This window comes from Arvicanthis niloticus, chromosome 1, assembly GCF_011762505.2.
Source record: "Arvicanthis niloticus isolate mArvNil1 chromosome 1, mArvNil1.pat.X, whole genome shotgun sequence".
Lineage (NCBI taxonomy): Eukaryota > Metazoa > Chordata > Mammalia > Rodentia > Muridae > Arvicanthis > Arvicanthis niloticus.
In genome coordinates this window covers 147,071,041-147,090,995 of record NC_047658.1, presented here as the reverse complement: position 1 = coordinate 147,090,995, position 19,955 = coordinate 147,071,041, and the positions used below count along the sequence as shown (strand labels likewise).

General features: G+C 45.4%; 1 protein-coding gene across 2 annotated transcripts in view; it reads left to right on the top strand.

Moving 5' to 3' along the window:
• Positions 1-1,537: 1,537 nt before the first annotated feature.
• Positions 1,538-19,955, top strand: part of Aldh18a1 (aldehyde dehydrogenase 18 family member A1) — a 35,786-nt gene continuing 17,368 nt past the window's right edge. Inside the window, exons 1-8 of one of the 2 annotated variants that reach the window (XM_034505505.2) lie at positions 1,538-1,700; positions 3,830-3,896; positions 4,389-4,504; positions 10,819-11,033; positions 13,189-13,338; positions 13,429-13,533; positions 16,820-16,978; positions 17,393-17,483. In XM_034505505.2, coding sequence (XP_034361396.1) covers positions 4,417-4,504; positions 10,819-11,033; positions 13,189-13,338; positions 13,429-13,533; positions 16,820-16,978; positions 17,393-17,483 — 808 coding nt within the window. In that variant the 5' untranslated portion in view covers positions 1,538-1,700; positions 3,830-3,896; positions 4,389-4,416. The remainder of the gene's footprint in view (positions 1,701-3,829; positions 3,897-4,388; positions 4,505-10,818; positions 11,034-13,188; positions 13,339-13,428; positions 13,534-16,819; positions 16,979-17,392; positions 17,484-19,955) is intronic. The other variant, XM_034505514.2, reaches the window with a different exon arrangement.

Below are 19,955 nucleotides of genomic sequence, written 5' to 3'. Positions count from 1 at the left end.
TGAAGACATGGCCTTTAAGAAAGACCAGCCTAACACGGATGCTGTTATAAGCCCAGTTTCTTTTATCTTTTTAGCACCAATAAAATTCCAATTCACTTTTTGAGGAATCTAAAATTTTTTAAAACTAAAGAAATCATATACTCCCCCAATACTTACAAACTATCTCATAGTCTAGGAATATACTTCCCTGCTCTCCAGAGGCTTGCTTCCCAAGAGGGAAGGCAGACAAGCAATTACAATAAGACCATAAGTGAGTGAACTGAAGAACCAGAATCGCCTTCTAACTTAGCTCCAGTCCCTTAGTCTAGTTACATTCCCCCCCCCCCTTTTTTTTTGAGAAGCTCAGGTACCAGATCTAATCAGTTCCTGATTTATTGTTTCTCTTTAATTCCCCGCCTCCCTACCCTCAACTTGCTCAAAATGTAACTCTTCCTGGCCCCAACACTCTTGCCAAAAAGCACAGCTCCTCTCATCCTCTTCCTGGATCTCATGCTGCAGCACCCTCTCATTTCAAAGAACTCCTCTTCCTGGTACTCACCCTAGCTAAAAGTGCGGTGAGCGCTCCTTCCTTTTTGCTCCCACGCCCCCTGTTGGAGCCTTTTGACCGCTTATCATTTCTTACGTGGAGCTTTGCAATAGGCTAACCGACCTAACAGTTTCTACACCTCTGTCCTGATTTCTGACACAAAAAACCTGATCACATCATTCCAGGGCTTTAAAAGTTTGGATTTACTGACTTGGTGGCCCATAAGATTCAAAAATCTTTAGCATAGCACAGAACTCCCTCTGCATGGTGGGCTCCCAGCCAGATTTTCTCTTCTGCAAACCCAAAGGGTATATATGAGCGTGGATCTCTCCTGATCTGAGACCTCCTTTTAGGCCTCTTTTCATCTTGGACTGAGAAGTAGCGGTAAGTTCCCTTTAGTGAGAAAAATGAATGAATAGGTTCAGCAGCGTTGCCAGGACTACAAAAGCACAAAGCACCAACTCCCAGCCAAAGCTGACCTTCTCTAGACAATGGCCTACGTGCAAATGGTGCTATGGGAGGAGTACGTTGCCAGCCCGGGAGGAGATGGTCTGTGCTCGTTCTGCATTCAGCTTTGAAATAATCAGTAATTATTAACAATCAGAGATTAAACACATCGTTTTAAATGCGGTATTCTTACAACCGCCGTTGCTGAAAACACTTGGCCTGTTACTTTCAGTTAACTGGGTTCAATTTGTTTTATCATAGTGCCAATTTTTTTTCAATAGCCAGTTTTTTGTTTTTTGAGGGGGACGGTCTTAGATGATTCGATCTATTTGTAAGGTGAGTCTGACATATAGACGATCAACTGTCAAACACGCTGTATGAAATCCACCAGCAACTGGGAACCTGTCTTCTTTACCTTTCTGGGAAGCTTTCTGGGGCGGCTCCTTTCTGGGTGCTCGGAGCCCCGCCCCTATACTCTGCGGGCGGGGAGCCTGGGGATGGGAGGGGGCCCGCCACGTGGAGCGTGGGCGCGATTCTCAGAAGCGCCTGCGCCGTTGCCGTGGCGTAGCGCGGGTCAGACTCGTCTCCCAACGTCAGCGGCGCTACAGGGGTTCAGTCTAACGCAGCTGACGCAACTCCGGAGAGCCGGGACGTAGACGGAAGAAAAGGCGGAGGAGAGGACGGCCGCCGTGGAGAGTGGTCCGGGGCTGGGGTAGGCGGTCAGCAGGTAGGTGACCGGGCAGCACTGGGCAAGGGTACACGCGCGGATCCGGGGAGATGCGGGCCGCAGGTCCGGAGGGGCGTGAACACGGGAGTCGGCGGCGGCGCGGGGCGCCTAGGTGCCCCGAGATGCTCATGCACAGCTCCCGGTGCAAGGCATAGGAGGCCCTGGGATCTTTGGGTTTGCGGCCAGGTGGAGGCTGGAGGACCCTGCAACCTCTTCCCACCCAGGTCCGCAACCGCCTTCCAGTGCTCCTGTGCTGAAGTGTGCGCCTTCCAGTGCTCCTGTGCTTACACCTGGTGTGTAAGCAGCCATAGGCGCACCCCCAGGGCCTGAGTCTGCAGTTCTCTGTGGCTCCCCACCTGACATATGGAGCCTGTGCATAGATGATCCTCCTTGCAGCCAGGGTTACTCCTGGAGCCCCTGTGTATGATAATTATCTCCTGGCACAGTAAGGGTGCACTCAGATTCTTCACCTCGAATGCCTTACCCTAGCATTATTCCCCCACCCTCCGAAGCAGCAATGTTTATCTTTGGTCTTTTGTCTTTTTGTTAAGTAGTGAACCATGAACTCAGCGTGTGTTTGTCTGGGTAGTTTGTTGAGACTGAAGTTCACTTCTCTAAGTGAGATAAGAGCGCTCAGAGTACTTGTGTATAATCACTTGAAAGCTGCTTTGAGTTAAAATATAAGAACTTCTCTCTCGATCACAGAGTCTCCATATATATACCCTTTGGGTTTTTGCATCACTTGTCTGGTTTATGTTGTCACAATAAACTGACAGGTTGAACAGTCCTTTGCAATATAAGATCTTGCCTCCCTGAGACAGAGACAAGTGGTAAAGGGAAGTCCTCATACCTCAATGGATCTCAAACATTCACAGCTTTCTGCACTTAGACAAGAGAGGGGTAAACAGTCTAGAACTATGCCTGTGACCAGATCAGAATCTTTTTCGAGACAGGGTCCTATGTAGCTCAGGCTGGCCTAGAACTGGCTGTGTGCTGAGAACAACCTTGGGCTTCTGATCCTTTTGCCTCTACCTCCCCCAAATGCTGGGATTACAGGCATTGGCCACTCAGCACAGATGTCCATCAATGTGTCTCTTTTGACCTTTTTGTGTTGGTGAAGGAAGTAAGTGGAAAGGTTAAGACATGTCAGTGCCTTTTAAAAGACAGAGGAGGGAGGCAGACATTAGCCTTATCTGTGTGCCCAGGCGCTTTCTGTGCTTTGCCTTGTGTAACTCCCACAGTGATCTCAGGCTGTATTAACTGGTATTATCTCTCATTTACAGATGAGGAGATTGAGTTCCTATGGCAAGGACAGAGCCAACACTTAAATCTATCCAATCTAAAGTTGTGTAGAACCCCATCCTGTGTACCATACTCCCAAGGGGAGCTTAGAGCTCATCTGGGGAGAGCAACCAACCAACCAGCTCACCCCGAGGATTATGTCCAACTTTGAAGACTAGAGTTGCTAGGATGGTGGGACAAAGGGGGCACAACTTGAATTGTGTCACTACTGGCTCTTCATAGGCATTTTTGCAGAATCTGTATAAATAATTGTTTAGCGGCCATTATTGAGGGGATTTATGTAAGTGTTGAACATAGACCATGGGTCTGCAGCATACTTCAGTGTTATGCAGAAACTGAAGCCAGTAAAGCCATCACTCACCAGGTTTGGTTATCTGCTTGTTGCTGTGTGTTCTATTACAGAGCTATCCTGTTCCTTTGTCCTCTCTCCATTTCTGTGATTTTGTGCAGAATAATTGCAGAATAGTATATTCCATTCCTTGCTTTCTCTTTGCTGTGGAGCTAAATGCTATTTTTTTCTTTTTGAGACACACTGAAAAAGAGATTTGGGGACCAGTTCAGTGGGTAAGGAAGGCACTTGTTGTGCAAGCATGGAGACCTAAGTTCAGATCTCTAGCACCCATGTAAAAATCTGATGTTGTGGTTTACCTCTGTAACCCCAGAGCTGGGGGAAGCAAACCAGCAAGTACAAGCTCACTGGCCAACCAGTACAACAGAAACTGCAAGCTCTAGGTTCATTGAGAGACTTGATCTCAAAAAATACAGTGGACAGAGATAGAGCAACACACCTGAAACTGACCTCTGACCTCTGACCTCCACATTTGCAGGTACCTCTGACCACCAACACATACACACAAAGGATTTGGACTATATCCACCAGTCTTAGCAAAACAGGTAATATAACAAAGATTTAATACCAATATATAAACTTTGTTTTGTTTTAGATTTATTTATTATGTATACATCATTCTGTCTGCATGTATACCTACAGGCCAGAAGAGGGCACTGGATCTCGTCATAGATGGTTATGAGCCACCATGTGGTTGCTGGGAATTGGACTCAGGACTTCTGGAAGATCAGCCAGTGCTCTTAACCTCTGAACCACCTCTCCAGCCCATAAACATTGTGTCTTTAAAATATTTCATAATTCAAGATACTCATTGTATCTGATTACTGTTTGTGTAAAAAGTAAAAAGCAGTTCTTTAAAATAAAAATACATTTGTTTGTCTATTCCTGTAACACTGAGGAAGTAGTTTCTAACTTAGCAAAGTTTATACCAAGAGGGTCAAGGTTTTGCTCTAAGAGAAGAAGTGGAGGGGTTTATAATAAGTTAACTAGAGTTTTTCATTATTCCCTCCCCACTATTAATGAAATTCTTCACACAGGTATCTGGATTTGTAGCTACATCTCAACATGTTGAGACACATGCACCGCTCTGGGTTCCAGCCCTTCAGCCAACGTCTGCTGCCTTGGGTTCAGTCCATAGCTGTGCCCAGATCGCGTATGTACCGCTGATGCGTATTTCAGAAGTGTGGTGGGCAGTGTGCTGCAGGCCAGGTTTTAAAGGGGGATGGGGAAGCTGCCTGCTGGTGGGCAAATATTTGTTTTTGTCAATAATATGGGTTTTTTATAATCATTCTTCCCAAAATATGTACAAGTTAATTGGATCTTTCTTTCTTTCTTTCTTTCTTTCTTTCTTTCTTTCTTTCTTTCTTTAATTCTTTCTTTCCTTTGGCTGCAATTTAAGTATTTAATTTTGAGTTGCTACATTTATAATACTGGTAGATCCCTTATATTCTTTACTCCAATTTCAAACAATGTTTCCAGCAGGGTGTTAGCATTAATACAGAGAAGATACCACCAGACCTTTGTGTTTGTTTCTTTGTTATCACCGTCTCCTCTCCCTTATCCCTAACCCTTGGCCACCTCTAATCTCCTCTATGTTTAATTTTTTTTTTTTTTTTTGAAAAATGTTATATAAGTAGACTCATCTGGTGTGTGACAGATTTTCTGAGTTCCTTCCTTCCTTCCTTCCTTCCTTCCTTCCTTCCTTCCTTCCTTCCTTCCTTCCTTCCTCTTTGCATTAATTCAGTATGATTCCCCAGCCCCCAATCTGAGTAGTAGTTAGTGAGGAGAGTGAAATATTGTAAAGTGGTACAGATGTGCCATAGCCAAAATAACCAGTCTCAATAAGGACATCTAGGCTTTGGCCTCTTGAGCATGCATTGAGGACATAAATGAAGCCACTTTGAACATTCATACATGGGAGTTTTATATGAACTTAGTTTTCATTTTTCTGGGATAAATAAATGCCTAAGAGTGTCAGATTTGCGGTTGTTGGACCACACGATAGTTTTACCATGACCATGTTTAGTTGTTTTATTTTTATTAAATATTTTTGAACTTTTATTTATCTGTATGAATGTGTGCCTGCATGAGTTGTGAACTATGTGCATGAAGAAACTTGAGGTACAGGCCGTTGTGAGCTTACTGATGTGGATATTGAACCTGGGTCCATTGAAAGAGCAGTCAGTGCTCTTAACCATTGAGCCATCTCTACAGCCCTACCTGTATAGTTTAATAGGACTTGCCCAGTTGTTTTTGTAGTGTAATTAAAGTATTTTACCCTCCCCCCCAACAGGGCACAACTCATCCACTTCTCTACATTTTTACCACCATATACTGTGACTCTTTTATTTGAACCATTTTGATAAATGGTATGATGTACTGATATTGCATGGTAGCTTTATCTTGTTTGTCATCAGTGACTAATGATGGTGAACAGCTTTCTGTGTGCTTGTTTGCCAGCTAAGTATTCCCTTTAGTGAAGTGTTTGTCTGTATCATGAGTGTGTGTGTGTGTTGCATGTGTGTTGCATGTGTGCATGCACACAAATGCAGAGGACAGGGGAGGACACCAAATGCCCTCTTCTATCACTTTCTACCTCCTTCTCTTGAGACAGGGTCTCTCACCGAACCAGAAGCTAACCCTTTAGGACAGGCTAGCTAGCAAGCAAAGTCTCAGAAGTGTGCAGTGCTAAGATTATAAGCGTTCACACATAGCCTTGTCCACATTCTTCCATGGGAGCTGGGGATTTGAACTCAGATCCTCAGGTTTTCAATACAAGTGAGTGCTCTTACTCACTGAGCCATCCTCCTTTTTTTTTTAAAGATTTATTTATTTATTTATTTATTTATTTATTTATTTATATGAGTACACCATTGCTCTCTTTGGACACACCAGAAGGGGCATCGGACTTCATTACAGATGGTTGTGAGCCACCATGTGGTTGCTGGGAATTGAACTCAGGACCTCTGGAAGAACAGTTGGTGTTCTTAACCTCTGAGCCATCTCTCCAGCCCCTGAGCCATCCTCCTAACCTCTCATTTTTAATTGGGATGTTTTATTTTCTTCTGTCGAGCTTGGAGAATTCTTTGTGTCTTCTCGGTACTCATCCTTGGTGAGTAGATGGTTTGCCAACCTTCCCTCACTGTTTATTGATGTGTTGCTTTATTCTTTTAACAAGGTCTCTCACAGAGGAAAAATTTGTATTTTGATGGGGTCAAACTTACTGGTTTTTCTTTTTATGAATTTTACTTTAGAGCCAAGTCCAAAATCTCTCATTCTTTTTTTGAGTTGTACTGAAAACCTGAGAATCTGAATTCAAATCCCCAGGACCCATGCAAAAATCTGGGTAAGGCTGTGTGCGAATGCTTATAATCCCAGCATTCACACTTCCAAGACTTTTTAAGTTCATTTTTCCCACAGATGTGAGAGTTAGGTCAGAGTTCCTCTTTTTAGCATATGGATAGATACAAAGTATTCTTTTGTTTGTTTGATTGATTTTGTTTGTTTGTTTTGTTTTGTTTTGTTTTTCCAGATAGAGTATATCTGTGTAGCCCTGGCTGTCCTGGAGCTCTCTCTTTAGACCCTGCCAGTCTCCACCCAGAGATCCACCTGCCTCTGCCTCTTAAGTGCTGGGATTAAAGGCCTGAGCCACCATTGCCCAGTGATGCTAAGTGTTTTGGCACCATTTACTGAAAGACTGGTATCTTGAGCTGGCCAGCTCCTCAATTTATACCAAATCTAAATCTTATCATCATCTTATCATTGTCAGAAAGTCTCTGTTCCCCCTTCATATACAAAAGGATATGCATATGGGAAACTTGAGGTCCAAAGCCAGCTCCCTGAATTTGAAAACTAACACTATTGTTCACAAATGACATAACTTAGTAACTAAAAACAACTGTCCATCAGGGGTGTTGTTCTTGGGTTGGCATTTGGGCTTGGGTTATATTTCTTTCGTCATGGATGCTGGCTTGGATTGCTGTGGTCAGGGCTTCCTGCTGGGGTACTGGTTCATCTGGGTTCCAGGTGGTCTCCCCCCCTAAAGCATGCTATCCACCTGTTGATGGGAAAAGCTGCAAAGTACTGTGGTCATCTTTTGCATTCTGGTAATGTTGGTAAATTACTGTTTTTTTACCTGGCCTAAGCTTCCTTATGTATCAAACAGGGATAATGGCTAAAGTATAATTCATCAGTCTTAACCATAAGAAGTCTGTAAAATCATAATGATGATTGGTAGTGTATTTCTTGTTGCTGTGACAAACTGCCTGAGTAAATCTATACAGGGCGGTTACATGGTGCGTGTGACTAGTATGAGAAGTTCCACTGTGTATTAAATATTATTTACTGGCAGGAGGGACCTGACTGGGTAGCCCAGGCTGGTCTCAGACTTGCTGTGTGGCCCAGGATGGCCTTGAATTCACAATCCTCTTTCTGTAACCTCAAGTACTAAGGTTGCTGATGTGCTTCACCTGGCCCGGTTATTCAGTATTTTCATTGTTTATATTATTTATCCACATTTATAAAAAGAGGCAAAAAGAGGCACTTGTGACTTTTCTCACTTTTGGGTCCCAGAGTACTGGGTTAACTGGGCATGGAAAACCAAAGAGCAGACAAACTATACGAAAGGCTGAGTGACAGCATGTATTCCTTTGCTGCTGCTGTGGTAAGACACCAGAACCAAAGCAACTGTTAAGAAAACAGGGCCTGTTTTGCCATCTGTTTCCCAAAGTCTCAAGTCCATGATAGTGCCGAAAGCATGGCTTGCTGGTAGCAGCAGGAAGCTGGCTTATTTCATTTTATCCACACACAAGAAGCAGAGAGGATGGACAGGAAGTAGCGTGAGGCTCTAAGCCTTCAAAGTCCACCTCCAGTGACACACTTCCTCCGGCAGAGCCGCACTTCCCAAAGGTTCCAGGTCCTCCCCCAACCCCCCTGAAGGCCAACTATTCAAATACAGTAGCCTATGGGGACTTTCCCATTCAAACCACCTCACAAGGTATTCAAAGAAAACCAGCAAAAGGCCAGGGAGAGAGACACAATATGAAGGTCCCTTCTTAAAGCCTCTGTGGCAGCCTCATTGATCACTAAACTTCTCAAACTCGGAGGAAAAGCAGTGAAGGACGGCGCATGCTTTGTTGTATAATCCACGGCATACTGTGAATTTGGACAGCCTTGTCACCCACCTCACCCGAGGCATGTGCACACATACTTCCTACATGGACAGCCTGCTCATACACACCTCTCACCACATGAGCATGCATACATATTTCTCGATGCCTTGTGACCTTCCTCTGGAGAAACAGGTTTTCTTTGGTGCCCTGAAGGTAAGGATTTCTCAGAAATGGAGGGAGAACTCCCCAGAAGCTTTGGGGTTTTCCTAATTAACCAAGGCCTTCCTGTCCATGTGCTGGTCTGCTTTTTGTCAAAGTGACAGAGAACTTGAGAAAAATGAACTTGAAATGAAGCCAGGATTATCTGAGCTCGTGGTTTCAGAAGCTTTGGTGCATGGTCACTTTGGTGCAGGGCTCTGCGGTTCGTAGGCAGGGTGAAGATTTGTTTCCCTTTGATCCATGGTAAGGCAGTGTGTCACTCAGAGGTGCAGAACAGAAAAGACTGCTTACCTTGTGGTAGCCAGAAAGCAGAAGAGGGACAAGGGTCACAGTAGGCCCTTCAAAGGCACACCAACAGTAGCATTACCTTCTTCTACTAGGCCCTACTCCTAAAGATTGCACCCACCTTCCATAGCTCTGTATGCTGGTAACCAGGGCGTGGACCATATGACCACTGACGGGACGTAAGGTCCAATCATAACAGTACGCAATGTAAACCTTAAAGTGTAAAATAAACTATAAAATATATTTTAAAAACACCCCGCCGGGCGGTGGTGGCACACGCCTTTAATCCCAGCACTTGGGAGGCAGAGACAGGTGGATTTCTGAGTTTGAGGCCAGCCTGGTCTACAGAGTGAGTTCCAGGACAGCCAAGGCTATACAGAGAAACCCTGTCTCGAAAAACCAAACCAAACAAAAAAAAAAAAAAAAAAAAAAAAAAACCTAAAAAAAACAAAACAAAACAAAAAACACCCCTAGAAGCCGGGTATGGTAGTATACTCTTATATTCCCAGCACTCAAAATGCAGAAGCAGAAAGATCAGGAATTCACAGCCAGCTCTGGCAACTTGGTAAATATGAGGCTAGCCTGGGCTACATGAGACTCTAACTCAAGAAAAGAATGGTAGGATCATGCAGGGTGGAGAAGATAAAATGGTTTTGTTCAACAGGAAATTCCTAAACCCTCAATTCCTTGAAACTTACCTTGAATGCCCCCATCAAACTCAGTTCTTATCTGCTTGAAACCGCCCTGATAGTTGTGACCTCTGTTTGAACCTTATCAGCCCTAATCTGCTGTGACCGAATTGCCTGCAAGCAGACCGACCCTTGACTGCCTGGCTCTAAGTCAAACCATCCTCCTCTGCTGATAGAGACAGTGTGGATCACAAGCCTTCTTCATGCTAGCCCAGCTGCTGGGTTCTGATTGGCTTCTGCCATTTCACCACATGGACTGACGTATTAATTTCTATCTGTGCCCCTGAGGGATCCTATCAGGCCGTCACACCCATACTCACAAGGCAAGAATGGCCCTGCAGTAGATAGGAGAGACAAATAGCCAGCAGGCTAGGTCCTGACAGCTGTCAAAGGGACACGTGATACTTGGGTGTAGCTCAGGGCTCTGACCCCCCCCCCAAGAGTGTAAGTCTGTCGCTCTACCAGCCTTCTCTCTAACAGACCACATAAGCGAAACATCAGGTCTACAACTTTCATATTGGACATAGATACTAATGATATTTAAAATGATACCCTAAAGACTGAGGTAGGGCAGCTATATTGATTAGCCTGGAGAAGGCAGGCAGCTCCAATGAAAAAGACAACAGTGTTTTAGTCCCTGAGATGTCCTCTGGAGGAAGAGACAGTATACCTGTGAATCTACTAAGGTTGCTACAGCTTCCCCTGTCCAGAATGGTGCCTCAGTGAACATCTCTGAGCCAGGTGCTACACTGCAAGCCCATTGTAAAGAAACCAGACTGTCTTCCACAACCTGAAACATAGTTACTTGAAAGAGTAGCTATATAACAAAGAAGGAAAGGACTAGTTAGTACTATTGTATAAGATGGTCTTTCTAAGATTTGTATGTGCTGGGCATGATGGTACATGCCTTCAATCCTAGCATTGGGGGACTGATGCAGGAGGATTGTGAGTTTGAGTCTAGCTTAGGCTACATAGTGAGAGCATGACTCAAAAGCAAAACAACAAAGGGCTTGTATTTAAGTGCTAGAGATACAGTGCAATAATAGCCTAGCTATTTTGTGTAGCCAAGCTGGTTACTATTGTGTATGAATCTTTTCATTGTAAAGTTATATTGTGTCTTTCTGTTGTCTTGGTTTTTTTGCCCTTGACTGTTGAACATACAGATGGTGTCCAGCCTTCAGCTGTTAGACATGTTCGTTCTTGGAGCAACATCCCCTTTATCACGGTACCCCTCAGTCGTGCACATGGCAAGCCTTTTGCCCACCGAAGTGAACTGAAGCACGCCAAGAGAATTGTAGTAAAACTCGGCAGTGCTGTGGTGACCAGAGGAGATGAGTGTGGCCTGGCACTGGGGCGCCTGGCATCTATTGTTGAACAGGTAATTGCCAGGGCAGAACCTTCTGCTAAACTAAAACAGAGTCTCCAAGTTGATGCCAGACTTGTTAATCATGTGTGTGAGAGCGGATGGGCCAAGGAGGAGGCAAACCTGGGAACCGTGATGGCACTATCAGGGGAGTCTGGGAAGTCAAGTGGGTCATCACAGCAGGTGGGGTTTCAGACCTTAGTCTAGATCTGGGCTTCAACCGCAAAGGAGATGGAAGATTCTGATCAGAGGAGGATGAAATGGGTGAGAGAACCTGGCAGAAATACCTTCTTTAGCCACCTGCTTGCCTTCTGCTGCTGTGGACCTGAGAGAACGGCTCTAGCAATTAGATCAGGGCCTTATTCACAGTCTCATCTGAGACATCCGGTCGTTTTGGGTGGATTCAGAAGGCCACATCAAGGGCTGCCCAGTGGCTCTAGATTGAAAAGTTTGAATATGAGTAAGCAACTGCTCCAGGGAAGTAAAATATGTTTAAATGCATGAGTTTATAATAACACTTTTTATGTGAGTACACTGTCACTGACTTCAGACACACCAGAAGACAGAATCAGATCCCATTACAGATGGTTATGAGCCACTGTGTGGTTGCTGGGAATTGAACTCAGGACCTCTGGAAGAGCAGTCAATGCTCTTAACCTCTGAGCCATCTCTCCAGCCCATAATAAAACTTTTAGACACCCACTGATGGAATTGGGGATATAGCTTTTCTACCCTGGCTTTGACCACCATGGTTTGATCTGAGTTAGAATATCAATATATTGCAAACCCTAATGGAATAGTGAATCTCAGTGATAATCAACAATTGTTGCCAACTTCATAAACAGGAAGAGAACCAGGCATCATGCTTATAACCTGCCTGAAGAAAATTCTTGACACTCACACCCCAACAAAAGCTTCCATATCTTATGTGGATACAGTCAGAAAAATGAGGGCTGGGAAACCATGAAGGGAGAGGAGGGAAGCCTATGGATTAAAAGATTTTAAAGATATTTAACTGCTTATGATATATGGGCTTAGCTTGCACTGTAGTCTGAGCCAAAAAAAACCAAACTGGGTGTAAATGTGAGCACTGGCTATTTGACATGAGGAATGCCATTCAAATGTTTCGGGTAATAATGATTGTACAATGCAGACATCCATATTCCCTGGCTTTTAATGGTTGCTGCTGAGATAGCTACATAGTGTGCAAGGTCTGGGATTGACGTTAAACCATGGTGGAGGTGTAGCGGCATCACTTTTTAAAACTTGTGTGTGTGTGTGTGTGTGTGTGTGTGTGTGTGTGTTATTTATGAGTGCACACCAGAAGAGGGCATCAGATCCCATTACAGATGGTTGTGAACCACCATGTGGTTGCTGGGAATTGAACTCAGGACCTTTGAAAGAGCAGCCAGTGCTCTTAATGGCTAAGCCATCTCCTCAGCCCCAGGCATCGCTTTTTAAAAAGTATCTAAATGGCCTTTAAAAAAAAAGATTTGTTTTATTTATTTATTTATTTATTTATTTATTTTTCCATTTCTCTGTGTGTGTCTGTTCGCGGGTATGTCCATGTGTATGTAGATGCCCATGGAGGGCAGGGGCATTGGGTGACTCTGGAGCCAGAGTTGCAGGTGGTTGTGAAACACCCATCATGGGTGCTGGGAACTGACCTCAGGTCCTCTGCAAGAGCAGTATGTACCCTTAACTGCTGAGCAGTCTGTCCAGCCCAATACGTATTTTTCTAAGATAAGGATTGACTGTTTTAGGCTGGGCGGTGGGGCGCATGCCTTTAATCCCAGCATTAGGGAGGCAGAAGCAGGTGGATCTCCATCTTAGAGCCTAGCCTGGTCTACAGAATTGACTGCTTTAGATTACAGATCTCTCCAGGCCGCCTTCTGCATTATAGATGGACGATGTCAAGTCCTACGACTCCAAAGCTGGCTGCATGCTAGAATCACTTTCTAAATATCTCATTTCTGCCTGCCACCTGTTAAACAGACATTTGAGTCTATGTAAAAAAAATATTTCTGCCAAACAATTCAAGCAGTTCCAGATCCAGCTGAGCCCTGTCCTCTAGAGAAGTGTATGAGTCCACTCATGTCTATCCTACTTAGGTCCTGTGAAGAGAGAGAGAGTGGACCATGACTTGTGCATTTTCCTTTTTCCATTCTAGGTGTCGGTGCTGCAGAATCAGGGCCGAGAGATGATGTTGGTGACCAGTGGAGCCGTCGCCTTCGGCAAGCAGCGCCTGCGCCACGAGATCCTTCTGTCTCAGAGCGTGCGGCAAGCCCTGCACTCAGGACAAAACCATCTGAAGGAGATGGTGGGTGCTGCTTCCTCAGCCCTGTCATAGAGTCCTCAGGTCTCCCTTCCCTCCTTCCCAACCACACGGTATCCGATTGCTGTATTGCAGGCAATTCCAGTCTTAGAGGCCCGAGCCTGTGCAGCTGCTGGACAGAGTGGGCTGATGGCCTTGTACGAGGCCATGTTTACACAGTACAGCATCTGTGCTGCCCAGGTGAGAGACTGGGCCTTTCTGGGGATGTGGGACCTGTGAGGGCGGTTCTCACGGAGCAAGAAGCCTACAAGCAAGACTCCTCAGCCGATGTCAGCATGCAGTCTTTAAGTGTCTGCCTGGGTTTCCTCATTGGAAAAATGAAAGTAACATTGGTGCCTATGTCAGAGAGTTTTAGGGAAGGTTCAAGGAGAAAATATATGAGAAGTATTTAAGATAGCTTCTGATACATAACATACCTCAAACCCAAGAGTTACTCCCGCAGTAACTCATAGGTCAGTGGTTCTCAACCTTCCTAATTTTGCAACCCTTAAATATAGTTTCTCCATGCTGTGGCGACCCCCCCCCAACCACAAAATTACTTCATTGCTACATCATATCTGTAATTCTGTCACTGCTATGAATCGTGATATAAATATCAGATATGCAGGATATCTGATAAGTGACAGGGGTCTCGACACACAGGTTGAGAATCGCTGCTCTAGAGACTGCTGTTAGTGCAAATGCTGAACAAGTTAGGAGTCGGTTTTGTTGCTTTATTTGACTTCCGGTAGCTCGCCAGTCTGCACCTGGTTGCCTTAAGTAAATACATGCTGAGTGTTGACAGGCAAGAAGGGATGCTAGTGGGTGGCTTGCTTTACATTCACCCAGTGAGTATTTATTGGGCACTGATGATGCACAAAATGGTCTGCCTGGCATTGGGGTTCTGTGGTGCACAAGCCTGACAAGGTTCCAGCCGTCCTGGGACTGTTGAGTGCTCGCCTCTCATGTTGCCTTCTTTCTACACTGTTTCATTTTACCTAAATGTTTGAGTTTTAAAAAAAATGTGATTTTAATCACCTGGACAGCCAAGCAGTAAATAAGAACCTGTAAAATGCAGTCATATAACTGATAAAAAGCCTGAAGTTAATATTTGCCAACGTTTCTGGTACCTCTGACCCTGCTAGTTATGTGCTGTTATTTTACATAGGTGATACCTCAGGTTTTGTGGGAGCTTTGTTTGTTTGTTTGTCTTGTTTTGGGAGACAGGGTTTCAGTTAGTGCAGTGGTTCTCAACCTGTGGGTCGAGACACCCTTGCCTAACGTCTGTCTCCAAAAAGCATTGACCTTAAAATTTATAACAATGGTGATGTTGCAGTTATAAAGTAGCAGCGAAAATAATTTTGTGGCCGGGAGCCACCACGGCGTGAGGAGCTGTATTGAAGGGCTGCAGCATGAGAGGCTGAGACCCACTGAGTCAGTGTGAATACAGTGGACACATCGTATCCATCATGGGTACCATCCACTCGCTCTTCTCTGCAGTGTTAGTTGTCCAGTGGCAGGAGGTTCAGTCCAGGCACCACACTTTTGTCACGTCTTATTCATTTATTTTTCTCGGTATTGATGCTTTTGGACAGGTTCCATTTCGCTTCGTTGGTAGTGACCGTTCCATCAGAAGTCACTGCCACTGTTTGCATTGATACTGAGGTGGTAAAAGCTCTACCTATCCTGTTCCCCAGAAGCTCCGGTCCTCGGGCCTCTTCCACTCTGGCCCCTCTCGCTCGTGGAGCTTATCACATGTGCTCTTTGCTCCTTCTCCCGTGGTTCCTTATTTTCTCCAGGAATCCTGTGTAGAAGACCCTTATCAGTGAGTTTGAGACTTCACCATGTGGACCCCGGGTTAAAGACTTACCCAAGCGCAGCAGCTCCTGTTTCCTTCGTAGAAATGAGTCTGACCTGTTGTCTCAGCTAGTTACCTTTGCTCCTGCACCAGCTTCCCCTCCTGGGGGCCCCCTGCCCTCCCTTCCCAGCCAGAGCCGCAGCAGCCCTTGTTTGTGAAGCTGTCGTGACAGGTGACAGGTGTTTCCCTGCACCACCTTTAGCCCTCCTACTTACCCCTCTCCTACCCCTTCTGCACCCGTATGTTTATATCTGCTGTCTCACGCAGGCTTGCCAGACACAGCTTCAGCTCTGAGCCCGCCGCCTACTGCCTGCAGAACTAAAGGTTTCTAGAAAGGATTCACATTTCTTCACAAGCATGTGTCCCTCCATCATGGTCATTCTCCATTCCTGTAGCTGGGGGTGGGCGGAGTCTGTGAGGGACTCCTTCCCTCAGTCGCTCTCCCAGTCTGCCTTCATTCCCTACATTTCATAAGCAGTGAGGTATTTGCTGTGTCGCAGGGCTCTCAGGCCTTCTCGACAGATCCTGGTGCCGCCTCAACTGCTGCCTGCTTCAGCGCCTTCCTCCCACCTTCCCTACGTCAGGAATTGCAGGAAAACATTTTTGTGTTTTGTTTTCTTCAGCGTTTGCTGCCATTCAGTTTCTTGCTGTCATTCTCTTTCACCTTGGTCTCCTGTTGCCTTCTGCCTGCTGCTCTAGTTCTTGAGTGAAAACAGACCCGTTGACAGCTTCCACCTCAGCTCTCCATCCAGGAGCTCCTGATTCTCATCCTTGCCCCTAAGTTCTCTCTGGCTCTTCTTTCTACCATCATGGAGACTAACTCCCTATTCCCACATACTCAGACATGGTATTCTTAACTCCAGCCGTGCTCTGCATCAGAGCAAAACAAGGGACAGCCTAGCCCGATGCCAATTTGTCTAATACGCTCTTGCAGACAGGTAAACCCTCACTCACTCACCTAGCACATAAGTGCCTGCTATGGCCAGCGCCTCAGGTGCTAGAGTACAGAGATAGTTCTTATAGTAACGGCAAGTCATGCATCCTCCTAATGTCCCTTTATTTTATTTTATTCTATTCTGTTTTATTCTATTTTGTTTTATTTTAAAGGTTCATTTACTTTATGTATGAGTACACTGTAGCTGTCTTCAGACACTCCAGAAGAGGGCATCAGATCCCATTACAGATGGTTGTGAGCCACCGTGTGGTTGCTGGGAATTGAACTCAGGACCTCTGGAAGAGCAGTCAGTGCTCTTAACCATTGAGCCATCTCTCCAGTCCCTAATGTCCCTTTAAAGTAGATGCATCATTTTCCCAACTTCATAGACAGATGCTATCTTAGCATCATTAGATAAATATTCCAGACAAGTGTAATTCTTTCAAGGCTCCCTCACACAATTGAGTAAGCATGTTAGAATTGTGCTTCACCAGGAACATACCTGGCTAGATACATACGCTAGACCCCAGGTTTAAAAGGAAAATAAAACATGGAACTGGATCAGTATCCAACAGTGTGCTTTATTCTAAAAGTCCAAAGCTTGGCTTTCCAGTGCTCAGCATCTCTTTGTGCCACTCCTAGGAAGTTCATCATTTCCCCCACCCCCGGCCACATCTTCCGTTTAATCCCTTCAGATTTTGGTGACCAACTTGGACTTCCATGACGAGCAGAAGCGCAGGAATCTCAACGGTACACTACACGAGCTGCTTCGGATGAACATCGTCCCCATCGTCAACACAAACGACGCTGTTGTCCCCCCAGCTGAGCCCAACAGTGATCTTCAGGGGGTAAATGTGGGTAAAGTATTCCTAAGAGTTGAGCATGCTGGAGACACTAACTACCACATGCTGCCGCACTGCATGTACTAACACTGGATGTCTGGCGTGAGCAAGAGGAGAGATTGAGAGACCCGGCATTACGGAGCCTTGGCTGAGGAGGCACCTCTGAAATGAGGGAGTTTTGTTCAGTGGGTGAGGCGCTGCCCCCCCACCCCCCCCCCAAGCTTAGATGATGCTGTGAGCCTGGCTTGGAGAGCTCAGCGTGCATGTCGGACAGGAAGCCTTTGTGTTGTGCAGGCTCTGGGGCCTGAGCTCTCATTTGCATGATTTCTGTCATTGGTTTCTGCCTGCCAGAGCCTAGCTGGGTGCTGCTGGGAATTCTTTTTGGACCACGAAGCTAACTCAGTCACTGCTCTCCCTACATTGTAGGTGATTAGTGTTAAGGATAACGATAGCCTGGCTGCCCGTCTGGCCGTGGAGATGAAAACCGACCTCTTGATTGTCCTCTCAGACGTGGAAGGTACGCGGCAATGCCTTTTTCTTTCGTTCACACGTGTGAGCACGCGGGTTTTCTTCCGATGGTTTTCCACTGTGGGCTGTTCCTGAGCCACGTGAGCTGAAGAATTTCTGTGACTCGGGTGGGCGTTTCTGGAAAATGCAGTTTGAATGCACAAATGATGTTTCTAGGTACTTTCATGGGTTTTTGTTGTTGTTGTTTCCTTAGTTTTTAAACAGCTTCAAGGAAATAGTCACACACCACGTAATTCACCTATTTAAAAATTTCAATTCAGTGATCTCTGGAGTATTTATATACTTGTACAACCGTCTCCATAAACAATTATAAGTTATGTTCCTCATGGCAAGAGACCTCACACCTGTTAGTAGCCACTGCCTACTTTCAGTGGGAATTGGCTCCCCAGCCGCGTACACAACCTCCAGTCTACTTTCTGTCTCTGTGGGTTTCCTTATTAGAGATTTTATACAAAGGGAATCATAAACTGTGTAGTCCTCTGTAACTGGCTCCGTCCGCTTAGTATAATGTGTTCAGGCTTCATCTACATTGTAGTACACACCAATGCTCTGTATCTTTTCATTGCCAAATAATACTCCACTCTGGACATTCCTCATTTTATGTATTCAGTCATCAGTCAATGGGCATCTGTGCTATTGGTAATAATGTTGCTGGCAGCCTACTTTGGTAGGAGTGTGTTTTGGGGTTTTTTTGTTTGTTTGTTTGTTTGTTTTGTTTTTCCCACCTAAGAATGTGATAGTCGAGCTTCATGAGAGAATATTTACCTAGCAAGAATGGGAGCCAATTCCCAACCCTACAGTTAAGAGAGAGAAGTGAGGAGTGAGGAAGAGTGGGGAGGAGAGAAGACTTTGATTCATGTGATAACCTGGTATTTAAAACCACGGTGTCTCCCCACAACCGCAGTGCTGTTTGGTGTTGCCACCCACACAGTATGAGGGTTCTAATTTGTCTGACCCTTGATGATACCTACTTGTTAGCTGTGTGTTATTCTGTGTTGTGACTGTCTTAATGAGAAGTTTTTATTCATTTCCTTAAAAAAAAAAAAAAAAAGGTATTACATTTGTTTATGTGGGGGTTGGGTGTGTGCTGAGTTCAGAGGCTTGATCTCCATTCCATCATTGTGAATCCTGGAGATCAAACCCAGGCTTAGTGATATGCGCCTTTTCCATCAAGTGTTAAATCTTAGGACAGTATCATATGTTAAAGATCCTGATGGTGGGGTGGGAAGACAGAGGAAAGAGGAGGAGACAGAATTACAGAATGCTGGGAGGGCCTCTGGAAAATGTATCCAGTGGGTCAGCCTTTCCCACACGGTTACCTGAAACTGAACAGCCCCTTAGTTCACTCCATGCCTGTCACCTTCTGGGAGGAACCCAGCTGGGAATCCTGGAGCTGTGGGGCACTGGCTGGGCCTTGCGGGTTGGTCACTTACTGCTGCTCATGCGTTAGCATCGCACACTGATTCCCTCAATCCCCAGGGAGGTTTGACACGGAACAGGATTGTCCTAAAGATCTGGAATGAGGTGGGCATCCCATGCAGGAAAAGCATCGATTTAAACCCCAAAATGGCTGAGGAGGGGGCTCAGTAGGCAAAGCACTTGCTTTGCAAGCATGAGGACGTGAGTTTGACCCACAGGACAAACATTAAAAATAGAAAGAAAAGAGAAGCCTAGTAGTGTAGGCCTGTAATCTGCGTGCTTAGGCGGCGTGAGCAGAGCTCGGTGCTGATCAGCCTAGCCCACTGGGTAAGTTCCAGGCCAGTGGAACTCTCTTTAAAAAGTAAATGAAGGTGGATGGTAACTGAGAGGTGACACCTGAGGTTGTCCTCTGCCTCCACATGCACTGCACATGTGTATATTATATCTATACGCTCGTGTATATACAAACACATAAAACCAAATGACATTACCACCTGAAATGTTCTGTAGCCAGTTCTCAGCCATGGGCAGCGTCTCCTTAATGTGTGTCTCCCTTTGGTCTCTTCCCCTTTACCTTTCCCCTTTCCAGGGTCTCCTATCTTTCAAAGTGAAACTGAGGATTTTTTTAAACCTCATGTTGCATATATATAACATCTCACCTCACCATGATGTTACCCTGCTCAGTTGCATACAGGCTGTGTGTTTCATGGAGATGAAGCCAGCCTGAGTGCTGACGGTCATAGCTTTCCTGCTGACTCAGCCCAGCCTCCAAGACACTCGCTCATAAACCGGGTATCAGTCTGCTTGATTGCACGGGTACGGTGAGAGTTAATGAGTACCGTACCTGCTTCAGTTCTCACCCTGCCCAAGTGGTGTATGCTCACTGTAGTGTTTCTGCGCTTGTCTCTCTTTTGGTTATATTGTTGAGGTGCAGCATGATAAGCCGAGGGCAGAGGGAAAGACTCTTGTTAGCGCTGTAGGCATTGTGCCAAGGATGTGACCTTGCTCAGAGCTCGGGAGATATTTGTTTAAGGCTGGTTAA